General features: G+C 41.6%; 3 protein-coding genes across 8 annotated transcripts in view; 1 reads left to right on the top strand and 2 right to left on the bottom strand.

Moving 5' to 3' along the window:
- Window positions 1-21,570, top strand: part of TMEM116 (transmembrane protein 116) — a 147,948-nt gene that overhangs the window by 99,044 nt on the left and 27,334 nt on the right. The window contains exon 11 of the mRNA XM_060612337.3: window positions 13,684-13,771. Coding sequence (XP_060468320.1) covers window positions 13,684-13,771 — 88 coding nt within the window. The remainder of the gene's footprint in view (window positions 1-13,683; window positions 13,772-21,570) is intronic.
- LOC132665360 (disintegrin and metalloproteinase domain-containing protein 1-like) lies at window positions 5,847-9,260 on the bottom strand. Its single transcript, XM_060612319.3, has one exon. It carries the CDS (start codon window positions 8,885-8,887, stop codon window positions 6,365-6,367), a length of 2,523 nt encoding a protein of 840 aa, XP_060468302.3. The 5' UTR covers window positions 8,888-9,260; the 3' UTR covers window positions 5,847-6,364.
- Window positions 13,038-21,570, bottom strand: part of MAPKAPK5 (MAPK activated protein kinase 5) — a 43,935-nt gene continuing 35,402 nt past the window's right edge. For 4 of the 6 annotated variants that reach the window (XM_081790680.1, XM_078435799.1, XM_081790683.1 and 1 more), the window contains 6 exons: window positions 20,050-20,237; window positions 17,841-17,961; window positions 15,088-15,218; window positions 14,705-14,826; window positions 13,567-13,671; window positions 13,038-13,234 (listed from right to left, as the gene is read on the bottom strand). In XM_081790680.1, coding sequence (XP_081646806.1) covers window positions 13,140-13,234; window positions 13,567-13,671; window positions 14,705-14,826; window positions 15,088-15,218; window positions 17,841-17,961; window positions 20,050-20,237 — 762 coding nt within the window. In that variant the 3' untranslated portion in view covers window positions 13,038-13,139. The remainder of the gene's footprint in view (window positions 13,235-13,566; window positions 13,672-14,704; window positions 14,827-15,087; window positions 15,219-17,840; window positions 17,962-20,049; window positions 20,238-21,570) is intronic. The other 2 variants (XM_081790681.1, XM_078435800.1) reach the window with 1 other exon arrangement.

Genomic DNA, 21,570 nt, shown 5'->3' with positions numbered 1-21,570 from the left:
TATAAGTTTAGTCAAGCTGTATAATCAGTCTTGTCTCAACCACTCTAATGAAGAACAGGCCTTGAGTTTGACCTTTAAAATAAAACCTCACTAAAAGGTTCTCCTACAAAGGCAAATTTTGCATCCCCCTCTGATTAAACAAAAACTGATAATTTGAAATGTCTATAATTACAGTTATGTCATAGGTTTCAAAGATACAGGATCTATTTCAGAGGTAAGATCAAGGTCAAACTGTTTAGCTTCTTCTCTCCCCGGCAGTCTCTCTGGAATAGAATTATTTTTTCATAACAGGACCATAAGGTGGTGGATTGTGCATATTTATGGGGAAAGGTAATGGAAGATTCATTTTCCCATTACAAAGTAATCACCTAGAGCCATAAGACATATATAATGAAGGGATTGATAAAGAAGCTCAGGGGTGCCTGGATGGCTCAGTCGGTTAAGCATCCAACTTTGGCCTAGGTCATGATCTTGCCGTTCCTGAGTTCGAGCCCCGTGTCAGGCTCTGTGCGGGCAGCTCAGAGCCTGGAGCCTGTTTCAGATTCTGTGCCTCCCTCTCTCTCTCTTCCCCTCCCCCACTCACACTCTGTCTCTCTCTCAAAAATAAGTAAACATTAAAAAATTTTTTTAAGTTTAAAAATTTTGATAGCTGTATGTCTAGAAGCAGGGTGAAAACTTATTTTAAAGTTGTTAAGCATTTTCATTGGTGGAGGAAGATTGCTTTTTTTAAATTTCACTTTATGAAAACATTTTAGTGAGACTTTTGATCAATACCCCACCCTAAATGACAAAATTCTACTCAGGAATGTAGTTTCAGCCCACAGCTAATAACATCATACACAGTGATAAAAGTCTGAACGCTTTTCCTCTAAGATCAGGAACAAGACAAGGATACCGACTCTAACCACTTTTATTCAACATAGTATTGGAAATCCTAGCCAGAGAAATTGGGCAAGAAAAGTAAAAGGCATCCAGAGAGGAAGAAGTAAAGCCTCACTACTTGCAGATGACATATAAACACTCCACTAGGGTGCCTGGCTCAGTCAGTAGAGCATGAGACTCTTGATCTCAGGGTTGTGAGTTCAAGCCCCATGTTGGCTGTAAAGTTTAAACATTATTAATAATAAGTAATAAAGACTCCAACAGAAAATTTAGAACTAGTAAGTGAATTCAGTCAAGTTGCAGGATGCAAAATCAATATACAAAATCAGTTGTGTTTCTATACACTAATAATGAACTATCAGAAAAATTAAGAGCCCCATTTACAATTGCCTCAAAAAGAATAAAATACCTAGGAATAAATTTAACCAAGGAGGTGAAAGACCTGTAGTTGAAAACTGTAAGACACTGATGGAAGACATTGAGGAAGACACAAAGAAGTAGAAAGATACTTCATGCTTATGGGTTGGAAGAATTCATATTGTTTATTTTTTTAATGTTTATTTTTGAGAGAAGCAGAACAGGCAGAGAGAGAGGGAGACACAGAATCTGAAGAAGGCTCCAGGCTCCGAGCTGTCAGCACAGAGCCTGACGCAGGGCTCAAACCCATGAGCCACGAGATCATGACCTGAGCAGAAGTTGGACGCTTAACTGACTGAGCCACCCAGGCGCCCCAAGAATTAATATTGTTAAAATGCCCATACTATCCAAAGAAATCTACAGATTCAGTTCAGTTCCTACAAAAATTTCACAGTATTTTTATGTAGAAATAGAATAAATACCCTAAAATTTGTGTGGAACCACAAAAGTAATCAAAACAATCTTAAGAAAGAAGAACAAAGTTGGAAGCATCACACTTTCTGATTTCAAACTATATTACCAAAGCTTAGTAATCAAAACAGTATGGCATTGGCATAAAAACAGACACATAGGTCAATGGAACAGAATAGAAAGCCCAGAAATAAACTCACACATATAGTCAATTAATTTAGGACGGTAAAGCCACAAATAGGCAATGGGGAAAGGACAGTCTCTTAAATGATGTTGGGACAACTGTATAGCCACATGCAAAAGAATGAAGCTGGACCACTATCATACCCATACACAAAAATTAACTTAAAATTGATTAAATATTTGAACATAAGACCTGAAACCATACAACTCCTAGAAGAAAACATAGGCAATAAGCTTCTTGACATTGGTCTTGGTAGTGCTTTTTTGGATCTGACACCAAAAGTAAAGGCAACAAAAGCAAAAATAAACAACTGAAACTACATCAAACTAAGTTTCCATAGCAAAGGAAATCATCAACAGAATGAAATCATCAACTACTGAATGGGAGAAAATACTTGCAAATCATGTATTTAATAAGGAGTTCATATCCAAAACATGTAAAGAACTCATACGACTAAAAAGCAGTAAAACAACCCAATCAAAAAATGGGAAGAGGATCTGAATAGACATTTTTCCAAAGAAGACCTACCAGGGGACATCTGTGACTTAGTTGGTTAAGCGTCTGACTCTTGATTTTGCTCAGGTCATGATCTCCATGTTTGTGGAATTGGGGCTCTGTGCTGACTGTGTGGTGCCTGCTTTGAATTCTCTCTCCCATTCTCTCTGCCCCTCCCCTGCTCGTGTGCATGCAGGTGCACGTGCACACATGCTCTCTATATATATGTATGTATATTTGTATATGTATTTATATATATATTTATATATATATATATATGTTTATATATATATATATATGTTTATATATATATATATAAACATAGGAGCACCTGGGTGGGTCAGTCGGTTAAGCGTCCGGCTTTAGCTCAGGTCATGGTCTCCTGGCTCTTGATTTAGAGCCCTGCTTGCAGCTCTGTGCTGACAGCTTGGAGCCTGGGGCCTGCTTTGGATTCTGTGTCTGTCTCCTTTTCTCTGCCACTCTCCTGCTCATGTTCTGTCTTTCTCCCTCTTTCAAAAATGAATAAACGTTAAAATTTTTTTAAAGGCCATACAGATGGCCAACAGGTTCATGAAAAGGAGCTCAGTATCACTCATCATCAGGGAAATGCAAATCAAAGCTACACTGAGATATCACCCTACACCTGTTAGAATGGTTATTATCAAAAATACATGAACTAAGAAGTGTTGGTGAGGATGTGGACAAAAGGGACCCCTTGTGCGCTATTGGTGGGAATGTAAATTGGTGCATCCACTATGGAAAACACTATGGCGTTTCCTCAAAAAAGTTAAAAATAGAACTACTATATGATTTAGTAATTCCACTATTGGCTATCCAAAGGAAACAAAACACTAACTTGAAAAGATACCTGTACCTTCATGTTCACTGCAGCATTATTGACAATAGCCAAGACATGGAAGCTACCTAAGTGTTATCAATGGATGAATGGATAAAGAAAATGTGAAAATATATATGTATGTTTACTATATATAAAGGAGTATTTTATATATAGGTATATATATATATATATATATATATATCATTCAACAAGAAAAAAAGGAAATTTGCCATGTGTAACAACATGGATGGACCTTGACAGAATTTGAAATAAGTCCATAGAGAAAGACCAATATCATATATTCTCAAATACATGTGGAATCTAAAAACAAACAAAAACCAGAAATACCTCATAGATACAAAGAACAAATGAAAAGTTTCCAGAGGCAGGGGATGAAGGGATTGGTGAAATGGGTGAAGGCAGTCAAGAGATACAGACTTTTCAATCATAGAATAAATAAGTCCTGGGGATATAATATACAGTATGATGACTAATTAATACTGTGTTATATATTTGAAAGTTGCTAAGAAAGTAGAACTTACAGGTTCTCATAAGAAAAAAAAATTATGTGTGGTGATGTATGTTAGCTTATTGTGATAATCATTTCGAAATATATCCAAATACAAATTACTGTGTTGTACACCTGAAACTAATGTTATGTCAATTATATATCAATAAAAATAAAAAATAAGCTTAAGAAATGAAGTTTGAACATATAAAAAAGCTAAATTTTTGTCAAACTAATTTCATGCTTTGTCTCTGTTGTGTGTTCATGTGAGGTTATGATGACGTGATCTAGGTTTTCAGTTGTCATTAAAAAAATTTTTTTTCCCCTTCTCACTGGGCCCCAGAGAATGTGGTGGAATCTGATTCCAAGTAATGAGGATATTATCACAAGCACTCCTACAGGAACCATAAAGGATGTTAGGTCAGGTCAAAAAGGAGAGAGATGGCCTATCCAGGTCACCAGTTGGGCATGACCCCTGGACTCTTAGAAACATTAATACATATCTGCAGCATCCAAATGTTTTTCTTTTCCATATTATAATTTCTCTTTGTTCCCCTCAACCACAAATGTAGATAAAAATGTAGAGCCTGGATGGGGCTGTGCTTTGAGGAACTAAGGGAAGGGCCTGGGTTTCCACTCGCCTAAGGCAGCACAGAAAGGACAATAGTTGCCCAGGAAAGATGGGCAAAATATAGAAGCAGGTCACCATCAGAAGTTTTAGGAAAGCAGCTGTCTGTTGACTACTGACACAGATTATTGGATAGTGCTACAAGTATTCGTCAGAATCCCTCAGATGGGGAGGGGAGTCAGGTGAAAAGGTGTGCTTTCTAGAGTACACACAATGCGGAATTGTTGTCACCTGAGCTTCACAAGTAACTCGGACCCTTGGAACACGGAGATTTCATAGCCCAAGTTACATCTGCTTTCTCCTGCCCACATTAAAACTGGCCACCTGCCCTACCATAGACTATCATAATCTGGTTCAAACTTCATTTGCTGGAATTTGAGATTTTATAAACTTTTGATTATTTGACAATTTATAAATGTTTAGCAATCGATATTGTGTCTAGATTTCACTTGTGTTAAGGAGTAGCAAGAGACATTCTGCCCAGGGAATGAATCTGGCCCTATATTTTATGGTTAGCACCATTTAATTATTCGCTGGATAAACATTTATTAAGCATCTACAATCAACACTAAATAAGATGACCATTCCATGATGTCAGGATGTAATAGGAGAAAAGGCATTTTCATCAATAATGATTACACAATTTTGGAATTCATAATAGAGGTCAGTTAGAGGCATATACCTATTGAGTGTCTTCCCCATCACTTTTTACCACAGGAAAAAGCTCATGGAGAAATGGAAAATGGAGACTGAGTCATACCTGAGGAAAGATACAGGTTCTACTACTTAACCAGATCTAGAGCAAATTTTCTTTGCTTCCTCATGAACAAGATGGAGGTTTCATAGGGAAGTTGGGAGGATTAAGTTGAGACAATGAATGCAAAGTATTTAATACAGTTCCTAGCACAGAATGAATAACATTAATATTACACTTGCTTTGTGCTGTCTTCACCAAGAAATATCTACCACCTCTAAGTTCCATTACCTGTAATTGGAGAGATTGCTTCAGATGTCCGTCAACAAGTTATTAGTTTCAATAAATTTTAAAAATAGACAAAATTTTAGTTTTGTACATATACTTAGCACTGTGGTAGGGGCCTCTATGCTATTATAAAATTAGTATAAATAGAGTTTGCTAAGTCTACATGATGTTCATCAGACATGAGATATTTGGAGATCTGAAATTCATCCCATGAAGATTAGTACAGAGGAAATGCTATGAAAGCTTCTCTAAAAGAAAAAGAAATGAAACCTTTTGGATAAAGAGTGAGGATGGCTATAGGAAGGTCTTGGAAATACCAGGAAGTAATAAATTGTATATACATATGTCATATTAAACATCTGCCAGATTTGATAAGGTTCATGACTTCAACACTTGCCCCTTGACAATCAGGGTCTTCTGGTTTACCAGGTATAGTACATCCCACAGAGTCCCAGAACAAAGTAGACTCAATAACTATGCCAAGTGGAATCTGAAGAGATGTATAATCTGAATAAAGTTTTATTTATTTTTGGATTTAAACACTCCTCGTTTTCTGAATGCACATTTATAGGGCAAATTGCTCACATTAAAAACTGTCCTCATCATATGTAGTGGTATTGCATGAAAAAACAAGTGAAAATAATAAATGCAGGTACATGTGGTAATGTATGTCAAACAGCTTACATGAAAGATGACGTGTCCTAAAAAAGTTCCTGGTGAATGGAAAAAAATGGCCCAAGGCAGACAACGATGTCTATAGATGCATATGAAGAGTTCAAATGAAACGTGGAAAAGTAAGAAGTAATAAAACATTTACTGTATTAAATAAATAAAACCTCAGTTACTAAAATGAATAATAAAAGCAGATGAATCCCTGCTCCTACATTAGTATATTTTTATGGACTGAATAATTCTAGAGCCACTGGAGCTATCAATTCCCACTTCACCTATACATCCCTGAGCCTTTCATTCCCACTCAGTGCTTGAGATGCTTCATATATTTGACTTCTTCCTCCCTCTTATGGCTCTGATTCCTCCTCTTCCTCTTCCTCCTCTTCCTCTTCCTCCTCTTCCTCTTCCTCTTCCTCTTCCTCTTCCTCTTTCTCTTTCTCTTTCTCTTTCTCTTTCTCTTTCTCTTCTGATGGAGGCTCTTCAGCTGCCTCTTCTGCAGCAGGTATTTCAGGCTCTGGGGGCTTTACCACAGCCTTTTCTGGACCCTTTTCTGTGGGTTCTGGATGAGCTTCTTTTGTACATTTACAAAGGATGATGACACAAACAATTATCAATACTGTGCCCAAAAGTATCAGGAGTAATATGAGCAAACAGTCTGAGAAATTTTCTTTATCTTTGTGAACAGTGGTAGTGTTTTGAGTTTCACCTGGGTGTGGTGCACTAGGAGAGCCACTGTCCACACTACCCCCATTTCCTGCAGTTTTGCAGTTGGGGGGTGCATAGCCAGCCTCACAATGGCAGTGCTTTAAATTGTTGCAAACTCCTCTCCCATTACACATTTCTTTCGGTTCACAGTCGTAGTTGAGCACAGCATGATCAGTGCAGGAGCGATTCATACAGATTTTCTCTGGGGCACAAAGAGTACCAATGTGCACATATCCATTATCAGGGATATCAGTAATGTCAGAGACATCCATGCTCCAGCAGAAATCATCTTTATGAGGGACCTGAATCATTGTTTGATTAGGTTTAATTTCTGGTACATGTTTGATATTTGTACATATGATTTTCCCACAATATATGTTTTCATCCTCACATTTAACGTATTCTGACCTAGGTGATGTGGGAAAGCCACAGTTTCCAAATCGGTCTCCTTTGGTGTTCATGGAAATGTAACAGTCTTCTGGGGCAGACCTTGCAGGGTACCCAAAACCATGTAGACATTGAATATCCGGGGTCCTGCATACACCCTGAACACAATAGTGAACTCTTTCACAAGTTGTACCATCTTGCTTGTATGTGTCGTGGGGGCATATTGCAGTCGTACCATCACAATATTCAGGGAGGTCACACTCTCCAAGAGCAGGACGACACATGAATCCCTTATGTCTCAACTGGCAATCAGAACAGCATAGTCCATCACTACACTGTGCATGCTCCTTCAGCCTACATGTTTGGTCACAGCACCGGTGATCACCACAGTCAGGTCCGCAGTCACACTCCTCATTGTCCTCCAACACACCATTTCCACACTCTGCATTCCTACGCAGGCGACGTTGGGGCCGAGGCTTGTTAAATAGGCAGTCCCCTTTGTGTTCCCGGAGGAACTGGTAGAAGTAATCAGAGCTGCAGTTGCTGAAGCCACCTTCTTTGGTGATATTTTCACGCATGAGGCACAAGCGTTTATCTCTACAAGCGCAGGCCGAGTGGTCGTGCCGAATACCCAAGTTGTGCCCAAGCTCATGGGCCATGAGCGCTGCAAACAGGAGGACGTCTTCATGATGGAAGGACTCAACGGCTGCCGCAAAGCCTCTTGAACAGGCACCACTGAGAAATGCCTGTCCCACGTCTCCTTCAGGGTGATGTCCAACGATCATGTGGGCAACATCGTGCTTCACGCGACGGGAGAGCTTCTCCCGTCTCCAGCTGTTGAAATTCCCGAGTGTAACTTGCAGGTCCGCCGGGACTTCTATGAGGTCCCCCTCGGTCCAAATCTCCATTCCAGCCAGCACCACCTCTGTGTTTATCCCCCTGGTGAAGCTGTTGGCCAGAGCGGTGATGTCCATGACCCTCTGGACCGTCCCACTGACGTCACTGCCCCACATTTGGAACCGCTGGTTGTCGACCACGACGAACATCTCCACGTACTTGGTGTGTGACCAAAAGGAGGACGGTGCCTGTGGACTGTGAGGCTTCCTGCTCCCCCGCTGCCGGCTGGCAGGCGCCACTTGGCTGCCTTTGGAAGTGACCCCACAGGAGACTCGAGCTTGGTGTGCCATCGTGTACAACACATGTTCAGAGCGTTTCGAAGCGTCCTTGGGCTTAAGGCCATAGGGTTTCCCCTCCTTAATCAGGATGCCCCTGAGGCCTGAACAGGTGTTGAGAGAAACAAAAGAACCCGGGACTCCTTCTATGTAGCCTTCATAGTGACAGTCATGTGAGATGAAAGGCGTTTCTTGCCCCAGGACGCCACTGTGGTAGCTGAAGACTGGAAAGTTCTTCACAAAAAAGTCTCTCTTCGCCTTCAGGTGAATCATCCATTTCTGGCCCTGCATTAAGAGCATATAGGATGCCTTTTCCACTGGGTCTTCCCTTCCCTTGACTGTCAGGCTCTTGGGGATGACCGTTTCATAAGAAGAGTAATATACAGATCCCAGGTCACAGTACATGCTTGGCAGGAAAATCACCAACAGCAGCACAATCCCCAATCTGACACACGAGGGTTCTGGCACTTGCCCCAGCCTCAAGTTCCTCTTCTGCTGAGCCCAAATCTGAAACTTTACCTTACCCTCTTTCGAGGCCCCTTGGTTTTTCCATGATGACAGTATAGAGGCAGGGTGTCTCAAAGAGGCTGCCACTGAAACAGCCATTGTGAATCAGTTGGCACTGCAGGGCTTCCGTCCTACAGCAGCAGCTCTGCCTAGCATGTTGAGCCTCAGAGACTCAAGTATCAGCCCCAGATCTGGGCTGGCTCCCTTAGGGATGGCTGCTGTCCAGCTCTTGGGTTACAGACTTAGGGACTGTATTTCTACTTGCTCTTGGCCTTTTCTGGTTCCCTTACCATATGGCTTCCTTCCAACAGCAGTAGCTTTAACGTTCCTTGGGTAAGTTCCCTTTGTCCTCACAGAGAGATGCCATGTGGGCAGACTGTAATGATCCAGCCAGTACTATAACTCAGGCAAATTATCCTTATTCTCAACCCAGGCCACACTACTCCTGATATCCGTTAATCTGTTCATTCTTTGAAATCCAACATTCTGGCAGGAGGTTGGGGGGAGGGGACAGGGATCCTTTGGGGATCTCTGAACAGGACAAAGTTCTCTGTTGCCCATGCCTCCCGTCCCCATTTCTGTAGCGTTCAGGATACTGTTTCGCAGCCCAAGCCTCCTTTGTCAGCCTTTGTTCATTACACATTCAGTTTAGACATTTTATATCTGCATATAAACATATTTTTTTCTGCTATGAAGTTTTCCTAATGCACATATTAAGTGACAAATGAAATGAGCTCAGTTTTACCATGGAAATATGTGAGGAGGATCAACATTCAGTTCCTCCCAACAGACCCAACACAAGAAGAAACTAAGTAGGTATCTAGTTACCATTCCACCAAGAAAATAAAAACTGGAGTCTGTAAGAATTTTTTTGAAGATTTCTTCACTCTTTTCACTAAAATTGAACTGTATTGTCTGTGTAAGTCTTTGGATTTGGTTTTGTGTCAATTTCCTGGGGTATTTTGCAGTACAAAATCGAAAGGGAGAAAAAGCACTATCTATCCACATTCTTTGCATAGTTATTCTCCTGTGCATTCTAAGATGAACTAAAATAAGACCGTACTTTTTTTATCTTGTATAGAAATAATTTTATGTCAAATCAAACGTTTACAATATAAAACCTTTGAAGTAACGGTTATGACTACAACTATCACTCAACAATGGAGATATGCCCTATCTAGTTCAAAAAGGAATGGTTCGGTACCACAAGATCTCAGATGTGAGCAGGAGAGCAGGTCACCTCAATTATATTTAATTCCTAATACAGATGATAAAATTTATCATTAGCATCTGGCATCATTAGCATGTAGCAAATATTAAGAAATTTATAGCAAATAAGGTAAGATGATTTCTAGCTAGATTTCTTCTTTTATATAAGAGAAGAAAGCCTCTTCCAATTATATAATTTGGAAATTAATACAAACTTAAGGTATTTCCCTGTATTTTAACCAAACATGTAGGACAAATTGAGTCATTTTGTGGGATAAAAGAACCAAATCAATAATAAAAGAACACTACTACTTTTTAAATAAATAGAAATATAATTAAAGCTAAGTGTATCCAAGTTTTCAGTTTTTAAATTGAAACACATTTTCTTTAATACATATACATATACGTGTTCACAGACAAGGTCTGATTTAGATCATTTGAGTTCTTTAACCAATAATCCCTTCAATTTGTTCTTTCTCACATGAATACAACAAACTCTTCTTAAAAACTTATCTATTTAGAGAAAAAATTTTTTTCACTTCTTAAGTAGGCTCTATGCCCAATGTGGGGCTTGAACTCATCACACAAGATCAAGAGTGGCACACTCCACTGATGAGCCAGCCAGGTGCCCCTAAAAAGCGTACCTATTTCTAGCTTTAAAAAGCTATCCTCCTATGTTTCAGACAGGTATCTGACAGGTATTTTCCTATGCTTATACACTTAACCGGAAAGATACACAAATTGTTTTACATCAAGCAGATTTATAACTATGTTAAAGTCTATAGGCATTTGAGTGGTAAGTAATGATTTTAGTTAAACAGAGGGTTAGCAAGTCACGTGGGAAAACTGGAGACTCTAACCTCCTGCCTACAAGAACTGTTCTTACAATGTGAACTGCCTGCAGGTAGAGGCATTTAGAGGTAGGAAGAGACGAAGCTGATTTTGTTTCACATCCAGTTACATGTGAAATTTGCTTTATTAGGAAACCTGACTGGCATACCAAAACAGAATTTGCTACTGGCCTACAAACCCCACAAACGAAATTCCACTTTGAAGACCACAAACAGTGCTGCGTCCTTTGGGAACTAGTGTTCTGTCAGGGGTCCAAAGTAAGACCCACTTTTGCATTACAACAGCTAGACTGTCCTCCAGGGTATTCACCAGCTTCCAGCATGGAGCTCTCTCATGTGGGCATATGTGGACGCAGCGCTTCTTTTGGGGGCCAGACTAATTCGGCCCGGCGTGACTAAAATGTGGGCAACTGTTGCTTAGAGTAAAAGGAAGCACTATTGTGGATGTCCTTTTAGATCATGCCTAAAATTCACCACATGCTAAAGGAAAAAAAAAATCATCCAGAGCCTTTGGAAGGTACCCTAATAACAAATCGAGAAGTTAATGGTAGACTGGGCATACCAGTATTTACTCTGAAATAAAAGAGTAACAAAGTTAACTATGGCCTTCCTTCCTCCAGCCAATACCTCTGCCCTGAGAAAAACAACAGGTGAACATTCATTCTGTTCTTCTAGAAATAAGTGCAGCATTTTTCCTGATTGCAGTAAGCGATTTGTAAGACTGCATTTCACTAAAAAAACAATAACTTAATTCAACCCTTAATTCAACTCTCAGCTAAGTCTTCTGGGCAATAAATAAGAAAACATTTTGTTTTTCTCTGCTGCCTAACTCTTCGATTTTGCCGTATTTAAAAGCACTGAATTCTCCTTACAGGGTATCCATTTATAACAGTTATTAGTCACCTAAGATTAGGGAGCCTTACCGTAAAAAGTATCTATTACCCAATATGACAAGGTAATCCTTATAAGATGCTTTGTGTTTTTATCATGTATTTCCAGTCAGTCACATACATGTGATGCATACTAACCAAATGTCATCCTGAGGACATGCTCAGCAAAGTGGACAAATCATTAAGAAAAGAAGTGAGCTCTGTGAGGTCAATTTTGATCGAAGAGAATGTGACAGGACAAAAGTGAAGAACTGCACCTGCGACCATCTTCCTCTGCTCTGTGAATTGGGAGTTTGCCTGTTAGCCCTTCTATTTACCAACACAGACACCTGCCAAAAACTGCCAAACACACAAAGAAATAACGGTTTGTTATGGAAGCTCGTGTCTACAACAGAAAACTAAAAAAGCATCCAGCCTTGTTTTCCATTCAAACAAGGATCTGTTGATCTCTGGCCGAAAACCACCCTTCCTGAAAATGAAGGGCACTGAACGAATTAGACATAGTCTGGGGATGCCAACATGAAGCGCAGGCCGAAATATCAGAGAGTAAAAGGGCAGCTTTAGAAGCAAAAACTGGACCATTTTAGATGCTAATCCAGTAGTCTAGTTTACATGATATGTAACTTCTCAGAAAAATTATCTGATAAAAAGGGCCAGGAGAACAGAAAAACGGAAGCAGCAGCAACAGAGCTTGGTGAGGCCTGTGGGGAAGGGAAGAGGACTGAGCAGGACCTCAGAGGAGCAGAATGAAGCTCTGGTTCTACATGAAAAGAATAAACTCGAAATCTTGTTAGATGTAAGAAACCTCCCATACCTTTGAAAAGATCTGACCCCAAAAAAAGAGAAATGTTATCACTTTTCTCTAAGGAATTACGGACAAGAGAAATGACGCCTCAGCTCCTTGCCTCTTCTATCATGGGAGTTGGCATCCTGTGGGTTCCAGCAGGCAGTCTGCAATATGGAGCCACAAAAATCTGTTTGGCACCAGAGCTAACCTACCGATGGTGCAGAAAGCAAATACACAGGGTGAGTGAGACCAGATTCCACAGTACTTGATTCAAATGTTTACTGAACAGACAGGTCAGTATCGTCGGCCCTTTGTCTATCACTGACAAATGGTTTTTGTATACTTTATTACAAATAAAACAATCTTGTTGACAATACCATCTATCATCTTACAAACATATGAGAAAACAGTCCTAGAGTAATAGTATATCTCTAGGAACTGAGCTTTTCTTACAAACAAATGAACTATACTATGAGTAAGTTCTGTATTTAAATCTATACAGCGTCTTTAAGTAATGTGGAAATGAAATTATGATTTATTAATTTACATAAAAATTACTTTATACATTAAAGAATAATTTTTCAAATTGTTAAAAAAAAAGTCTGAAGCCGTCATTATTGGGATTCATGGGACATGGTTTGTTCTTCTATCACTTGCTTCACAATTTCTGCCAGTTTTAGTCGATCCACTTTATCTGTGAATCCACGACCTGAAATGCACAAAAAAAAAGGTCAGTCTCCAAATGTTTGGAGTGAGATTGTTAACAGGGATCCAGTAAGGTACCCAAGGGGTGTGAGACTGGGGCTCTGCAGTGTGGAATCTGCAGCACAAAGTTCATCTGAACTCTGGAGAACAAGTGAGAGGGCTGGACGTCCATGCCTGTGCAGTTAAGCAGGACTAACCCCATCCCAGAGTACTCCACTCACTTTCTAGCCTCACTTCCCCTCAAAACAGCCCCAGCTCAGCCCCCAGACATCCTCCAGGTTCCACATGTAATGACTTCTCCGCGTTCATGGAGAAAGGGAGAAGTAAGTTTCCTACCATTCCAACTGAAGCTTTGCAGAGTATCTCTTAGGAGTTTGCATTCCCGGTTATACTTCCAAGCCTCCTGCATTACTTCATTCAGCTTTTCATCTTCATTCTCTCCTATTAATAAAGATGAAGAAGAAGTTGCGTTTTCCTGTGGCATCATGGGATGTGAAGTGTCAGAGACGGAAGGACATGATGTCCAGCTTGTTGAGAAGTGGTGAGTTAAGGGGCAAACTTTCACAAGACGCTGTTGTTACTACTAGTCCCTACCTTATATGGAGGCCACTTCTGGGCTCTGAACTCTTATTCTGACAGCCTCACACAACTCCTCTCGTGGCCCCAGGGTCTTAGCACTGGGGTATGGGAAACAGGCAGAGTCAGACTCTGCTGCTGAGCAAGAATACCTGGTTAACCTAAGAGACCAAACGACGAAGGGAGAGCAAGGCTGAGGGGACCACCTCTTTGTCCTAGGCTCATTTCTTACTTTGGAAGCCGCGGTACACCCTGGGAGTTCTCTTAAAACCCAAGAAATCTAGATGGTTTTCTGGTCTACTACTTGAAGCCTCTCATTCATCTGCTGAGGAGAGTCCATGATACCCCAGTGAGTGTATTAAAAGAAAGCTGTCACTCAAAAGGAGACATGCACAAGTCACACTCTGCCCATGATACAAGTAGCAGCAGGGGTCACTTCTGAACTTGGGAGGTATTCTCTTTATATCCACAAGTTAATGACGGCCTTGTACTCTAAAGGCTCCGGAAACGTTCCTGACCTTCACAAGCTGATCCTGACCCTGTCCCCATTTTCCGTTCTCCATCTTCTATCCTGTGCCCTCGTTAACAAACTAAGAAAACACAAAACTGCATGCTGCACCAGACGCGGGCAATTATACGCCAACTAGCAGTTTCACAGAAAACCAAAAGGGGGACGAAACTTACCACCTTTCTGAGTTCCCACTGCCTTCTCTTTTTAGTGGGCACAGATTTATACATATATAAAATTACATAAATAATTTATATAATTATTTTCTTACAACACAAAGATGAAACAGACAGCCTCAAATTAAACCACTCCTTCTGCCATGTGCATGTGAGCACGTGCACACACACACACTCACACTCACACACACGGAACATTGGTAAATGGCGTGACCTTTACCAGCCTGGGGGAGAATACACTGAGCAATCACATCTCGGAGCTTTTCCAAGGCAACATTTGAATCCTCGGCTCCATTTTCACGGTCGTGGATATAAACACCGTCCTTTGGCTTGGTGCTTTAAAAGTTTGGGAGAGAGGTAATAACAAGGTGAAACCTCAAAAACCAACTCTCCACAGCTGTTTACTCTAAAGATAAGGCGGCACATTTTTCAGATAAATGATTAACTATAGAGTGTCTCCACCTCCTCATGCTATTTAACAAGCCATCCTTTCCACCCTCTTAAGAGGTAGAAAAAGGGCAGACCCCTGGCTGACCTCTCCCAATCCTGCACTCAGGCACACCAACCATGGAGAATCCACAAAATAAGCTTAGTTACCCGAGTAATTTCCTTTTTCTCAGAATGGGGTTGTTCACAGAGTGCAGGGGTTTGAGGCTGACTTTCAGATCCTGGATTCTCATGTTGGCCAACTGTTCTGCGTGAGCCTGCTGGATTCCTGCAACCACCGCCTGAATGTAAACACGGTCATCAGTTTTCACACTCACTTCAGGGCACCTAAAGAGCCAATCTAAGAGAGTAGGAAGGAGAAGCTCAAAGAACTAAGAAGGTAGTTTCACTGTTATGCTGGCAGTATACAAATTTTGATAAGCCAGAGAGCATTCTTCCCCACGGATTGGCAAGCCCAGGGAATACCAGGCAAACCAAGGGCCGTACAACAGCTAGCTCTTCTTCCCTGCGTGTGGACAGAAATGCAAGTAAGAAGTGCTAACAAGACTTATGTTCACAGTCACTGGCAAGAGCAAGTGTAAAGAGAGGCATTCGTGGCCATCAGGGGAAAGGCTGGTAAGCTGCTGCCTGAGAAGTCTCCTGTAGTGGCATTTATTCACTGCCCCCACAGTGTAGACAATCATTTCAGCCCTGATGGCTCAGAACCCCAACTACTTCGTACGATAAGCATGGTAGATCATCAGAAACTGATCTATAAGCCAGTCAATTAATTTACAATGAGAAATAACTGTCAATGGAGTCTAGAACTTTTGAAGTCTGTGTCTTTGTGACCAGTGCCGGCTCCTACTATGGGCAGACCAATTAAGGAAGATAAATAATCAGCAGAAAGGTTTCTAAGAACAAGATGATCCCATGTTTATATTTTTAAACAGGACAAACTGTGAGTGTGTGTGTGTCTCCACAAAATAAGATCAGTAAGGATACATTAAGCCATAGATTACCTCATCTCTGAAGGGTGAGACTGAGGCCAGGGGAATGAAAAGGAGTTTATGCTTTTTATTTTATATACCTCTGTACTATTTGAATTTCAACAATAAAATTTGATAGTTTTAAAAAGTAGTTCCCTGTTAAGCATGCAATTATATCAGGTAGAGTTTGAACTCATTTAAGGGAACTATGATAGCTGGCCTTGGCTAAACTCCACTGGATCCTCACATCACCCTTATCAGTGATGGCCCAATCAAAAAGATGAGAACAGCTCAAGGTTGTCAGCTCAGACTCCATCTCCTAGGCAGGGCTTAGATGGACACCATCCAACATCCATATATGTGGCCATTTTTCTGCACTTCAGAGTTAGCCAACCTACATCATGACCCCATTATTTCTTCAGAAATGGGAATATATGGTCTGTCACCTTGCAGCTCCATCTTAGAGGCCTAGGGGCCACTCTTTCTCATTAAGAAGATTCTGCATATCCATATTTGGCTTCATTATACACTAAGTCTAAAGTAACTCCAGAAAGCAATCTTATTTCTTCAATCCCAAGATCTTGAGGAAAGCCACACTATAACCCCTATGTGCCGATTTAAATTATCTCAGGATTTTGGACTGATCAAACCAATTCTGGACTACTGGGCATATTTAAACCAGGAGGACAATGACACAAAATCAGATATGGCCAAGAACTCTGTTCTTTCCAGCTCTTTCTTTCCCATACTCCACCAAAACTAAGGGAAGACTGAAAGTTTTTTTCCTATTATTCCCTTACCCTTTCTCACACTTCAACCCCGTGCCTTCTAAGTGGGTAAAACTCACGTCTGCATCACTGCCTTTACCTCTCAACTACACTATAGTCCCACACAACGCATCTCATTCATTTACATGTCCATCTAAACAGTATCTAAAACCTAAGAGACTTGCCTTGACCTAAACCAGCTTTGTTCCTGATTTCCCTCTATTTGTCAATGGTATCACTAGATATGACCCCCATTGTCCCCTTAATATCTACTAAGTCCTCAAAAACTGTAGAAATTTGTCTTAGAAAATATTGAGTCTATTCATATGTCTCCACTTCTCTGCTCCTAGAGTTGCCCCTCAGCTTGCAGATGACTGCAGAAGTCTTAGGTTGGCAAGTCTGCAAGTCTGGCTGACCATCCCTAAATACCTTCCCTGTGGCAAATATCTTCCCCCAAATTTACAAAGGCCCCTCAGTTATGCGCTACTAAGACTTAAGCTCCTCTGTGTACTTTCAAAGCCTGGCCCTGCCACAGATGTCTCCCGGACTTCCCATTAATAAGCTAGGTGATTTTTCCCGCTCAGGCACTTCGGTCTGTAATTGTTCGCCCCTGGTGTTCCCCACACTTGGGCACTTACGCTGTCTGCTCATATTCTTTGAGGCAGCTCATGGCTAAACCCATGAACCGGTTAAAAACTGCCATGCAGTAATTAAAATATGGGAGGGTTGCCTTCTCTTTGGGAACTCTTCCTTAGTTACACCCCTTCAAAGATGTTCTCTTTTTCTGAATTCCCACAGCATTCATAGAAAATGTAGCATGCAAAGCTCTGATGTCTGAAATGTTCCCTCCCTGTTTCAGGTAAATTGATCTTTCCAACCAGTCTTGTTTAAACCCCTCAGGGGAAGGGAGGGTGTCTCACAGTACTATGTGCCCCTCAACCCCACAGCACAAATATGAAGGATTTAGTGTGTATTCACTGGGCCCTGATCTGGTCTTTTATGCAAAGAAGCTTTTATTTCAGACCCTGACTTTCAGGAAAGCAGGGACACCTCTCTGGTAAAGACTGAGTTCTCTGTATTGCTCCGCTTTGAGCCCTCGCTGAACTTTGTCCCAGCATTCCTTCTCAACAAAGCCTTTTTGGTGAACAAAGCAAGCATCATTCAAAACCTTATCCATCATCAGTTGAGCAGAGGGTAGCACATTATCCAAGGCCTCTGTCGAGTTGAGCCATGGGTGGTCCAACACGCCCTCGATGGTGAGTCTTTCCTCTGGTTTGACCTTTAAGAGCCTGTGGAGAAAAGGCCAACAGGGTGCTGTGCATAGTTGCTTCCAGAAGGCCAGGAAGTTCCTGGGTCTGGTTCTTACCAGCTCCAGCTTCTGACTTTCTACAAACTCCTACAAGCTTAGGCTTTCCATCTGCAGGAAGGGGTGGGGTTCTAGTCCCTAGCTACTAGTTGTGAGGGCACTGTTATCCTTTGCTAGTCCTTTCTATACTAGACAGAGTGAGATAAAAAAGACAGGAAAAGGCTTAATCCAGTGATACTTCAGACTGAGTTCTAGGTTCAATAAGCCCACATACAGCTTATAGTTCCTGAGACTTGAATCTCCACATTCATGTTTTTTAGGACAGCAGGCTCCAATTTCCAAATGGGACTCAAAGTGCTCTTTTGGCTGACAGTGGCTACAAAGAGGGTCATTTAGTAATGAAAATCCAGGTTGCTATTTGTGATAAAACTGACAGATGTAACCATATGAACTCTTTATTCCAAAAACATTCAAAAGCTAAAAATTTAGAGTTTCTGAGAGGGGAAGGCATTTCCTTCTAAGCTGAATGTATTGCTATGTACCATCTGCATTTTGATCGTACTTCTTTACATCTTGTCTGTTCATGCTGATGCAATTCTTAGCTCACTTCAGCATGTTTCCTAGGCTTTTTACAGCCCCTCCTTCCAACTACATATCCTCCCGCTATAAATGTCAGAGTCAGGACAACACGTGCACTTGCTCTTTCAGGTTCTCTGCAACCTCTGGGTCATTCTGAACAAACAGCTTCAGATTCTAAAGAAAGGATTATTTAGAAAAGAATCCAAGGGGCGCCTGGGTGGCTCAGTCAGTTAAGCATCCGACTCTTGATTTCAGCTCAGGTCATGTATGATCTCACGGTTTGTGGGTGTGAGCCCTGCATCGGGCTCTGCATTGACAGTGCGGAGCCTGCTAGGGAATTTTTTCTCTCCCCCTCACTCTGCCCCTTCCCCCGCCTCAAAAAAAAAAACACAAACAAACATAGGGAAAAGAAAGAAAAGAAAAGAAAAGAAAAGAAAAGAAAAGAAAAGAGAAAAAGGAAGATAAAAATCCCGAAGCTGAAAGAAGATAATCAATGTCACTCTAGGGACAGGAAATATATTCTACAGAACTGACAAAGAACCACTTAGAGGATACTGATGTTTTGGTTAAGTAGCTGAGAATACAGTGTGGAAACAGCATGGGAAGACAAATGATGCTGTAAACATTGCCTCTGCCCTCCGCCCTCCTAAGAAGTTTTACTTACAGATTTTAGAAACTAGTCCCTCTTTATATACATAGATCCTTAACCAGTGGGATAAGCTCACTTTTGAAAGGGAGTAATCTCCACAGAGAAATGGCTGTGGTGTCAGGAGACAGCTCCGGGCACTGCCCCATTAATGCCTATCTTCATCGCATTACAGATGAAGAAACTGAAACCAAAAGAGGGAAAATTGCTCAGTGAACACAAAGCAGTAGGAATGCTGGAAGAGTGCCCAAATCCCAGGCAACTGGGCCTCCCACACAGGCGGGCAGGAAAGGCAAATACACCTCAAATTTAGGTCTGACTTCTTACCTAGTCCTTCAGCTACCAAAGGACTCTGTCAACTCTCCCTCACCCACTCACTAGGACTAAATCTTCTAAATCTGTCTCAGCAGTGGGGAGTCTAGAGGCCTACACAATCAGCCGCATACCCCCAGCAGCCAAAGAATGAAAAGCCAAAGTGTCATTGTCATCTTAGCCCCTGAGTTCAGTTCCCGATGCCACGTCTTTTCCACATGACTGGCTAACATGCGGGAAGGGCACACCACAGGGCTTACCACTTAAGGTCCTAAATTAATGTTCACAGAGACAGTAGCTACCGAGGGACCTGGGTTCGCATCCCTGAGGACAAATTCTAAGAATGCAGCAGGTGGGAGCAAAGCTCCATTTTCATCAAGGTGGAAATGCAGAGCTCTCATCTCAGACCGCAGGGATGAGAATTCTATGATGTGCAAACAGGAAGGAACATGCCTGGGAAAGCAATGACTTTTCCCTTGTGCTCCACCACCTTAGGCCTCCTTGGCCTCCCCACCCTGCAGCATGGGGACTCACTTCCTCACAACATCTTTGGCCATCTCCGAGATCTGGCTCCACTCTTCTTCTGGGAACTCAAAACTGCCCGTCATGATCTTTCTCCGCATATCCTTTGGGATAGTCCGGCTGTGGTGTTTGGAGTAAAAAGGAGGGTATCCACATAACATCACGTAGATAATCACCCCTAGGGACCACAGGTCACAGCTCTGAAAGGAAAAAGAAAAGAGTCACTTATGAGCAGAGGTACAGCCCCAAAATAAAGCCCCCAGGACCAGCCCAGAGACAGCCCCTAAAATACACAGGCTAGTATCTCCAAAAATCACTTAACAGAGACTGGAAAAGTTTCAGGAAGTCTTAAGGGAACTAACCTTTCTCTCCATATGTTTTATATGCCACCACTGCTACATATATACACACCAGCACACAAGGCCAGTCTAGGGTGAAATAAACAGTCAGTTTTATTCTCATTGCTCAGGCCCAAGCTACTAGCTGAGCCTTGGGTACAGGTGTACGACACTTCATCTCCAGCTACAGACGTAACAGATATAAACCAGCTGGTTGGGAAACATGTGCTAGGTCAACCTGGGCAAGGTTGAGGGTACAGGAACCAAGTAGCTAGGACACAGGCAGGTTGACCCTGTAATATAGCACAAGTCATTTCATCAAAACCCAAAGCAGTTTGACACAGATCAGAAAGAGCCAGTAGAGGAAGAACAGGAGGTCTAAAAGCATTCCTTTGATGACTCATTGCACCCATGTGCCAGACCATACACCATTCTTGGGGAAGATCTTCGGAAAGAAAGAAAATTGCCACCAACTACTTTGTCTGTAGGTGTTAAGGTGCCTTCATGGGCAATAGTCACAACATGATCATTAATAAAACACTCCTAATTTAGTTAAATGCAGCTCTACCTGCCTCAGAACCTGGGTCCTCAGAGGCTCCAATTCAAGCCTGTCTTGAATTGCAGGACAAAAGCAGTGTCTGCCTGACAGAGGCAGCCCAGGGAGCCTGCCACTGAGGCCACATGCTCTCGCCATACCACAGCTGCGTCCTGCTGAGAAAAGCTTAGAAAATGGGGTGTCTCAGGTACTCCCACCCATGTTTTGGCATCATACTAATGGGTATTCGTAGATGGCATGACCCATGCTATAGAACATAATTAAAAAATTATAGAAGTGAAAGGAATCTTAAAAATAATTCAAATCCCTCCCTTTCCACATGACGAAACTGATACTACTTTTTAAAATTGAGGTTGATAGGGGCGCCTGGGTGGCTCAGTCGGTTAAGTGTCCGACTTCAGCTCAGGTCACGATCTCGCAGTCCGTGAGTTCGAGCCCCGCGTCGGGCTCTGGGCTGATGGCTCAGAGCCTGGAGCCTGCTTCCCATTCTGTGTCTCCTTCTCTCTCTGCCCCACCCCCGTTCATGCTCTGTCTCTGTCTCAAAAATAAACGTCAAAAAAAATAAAATAAAATAAAATAAAATTGAGGTTGATATGTTTAACTTCTAAAAATTTAATTGTATCTTATATTTTTGTGAAA

Source organism: Panthera onca, chromosome D3 (genome assembly GCF_046562875.1).
Source record: "Panthera onca isolate mPanOnc1 chromosome D3, mPanOnc1 haplotype 2, whole genome shotgun sequence".
Taxonomy (NCBI): Eukaryota; Metazoa; Chordata; class Mammalia; order Carnivora; family Felidae; genus Panthera; species Panthera onca.
The sequence above is the reverse complement of the archived record's forward strand: the minus strand, read 5'-3'. Positions and strand labels throughout refer to the sequence as shown.

What these genes read in the sequence shown, in the direction of transcription:
- LOC132665360 (XM_060612319.3), bottom strand. Translation starts at nt 8,887, where the DNA reads ATGGCTGTTTCAGTGGCAGCCTCTTTGAGACACCCTGCCTCTATACTG.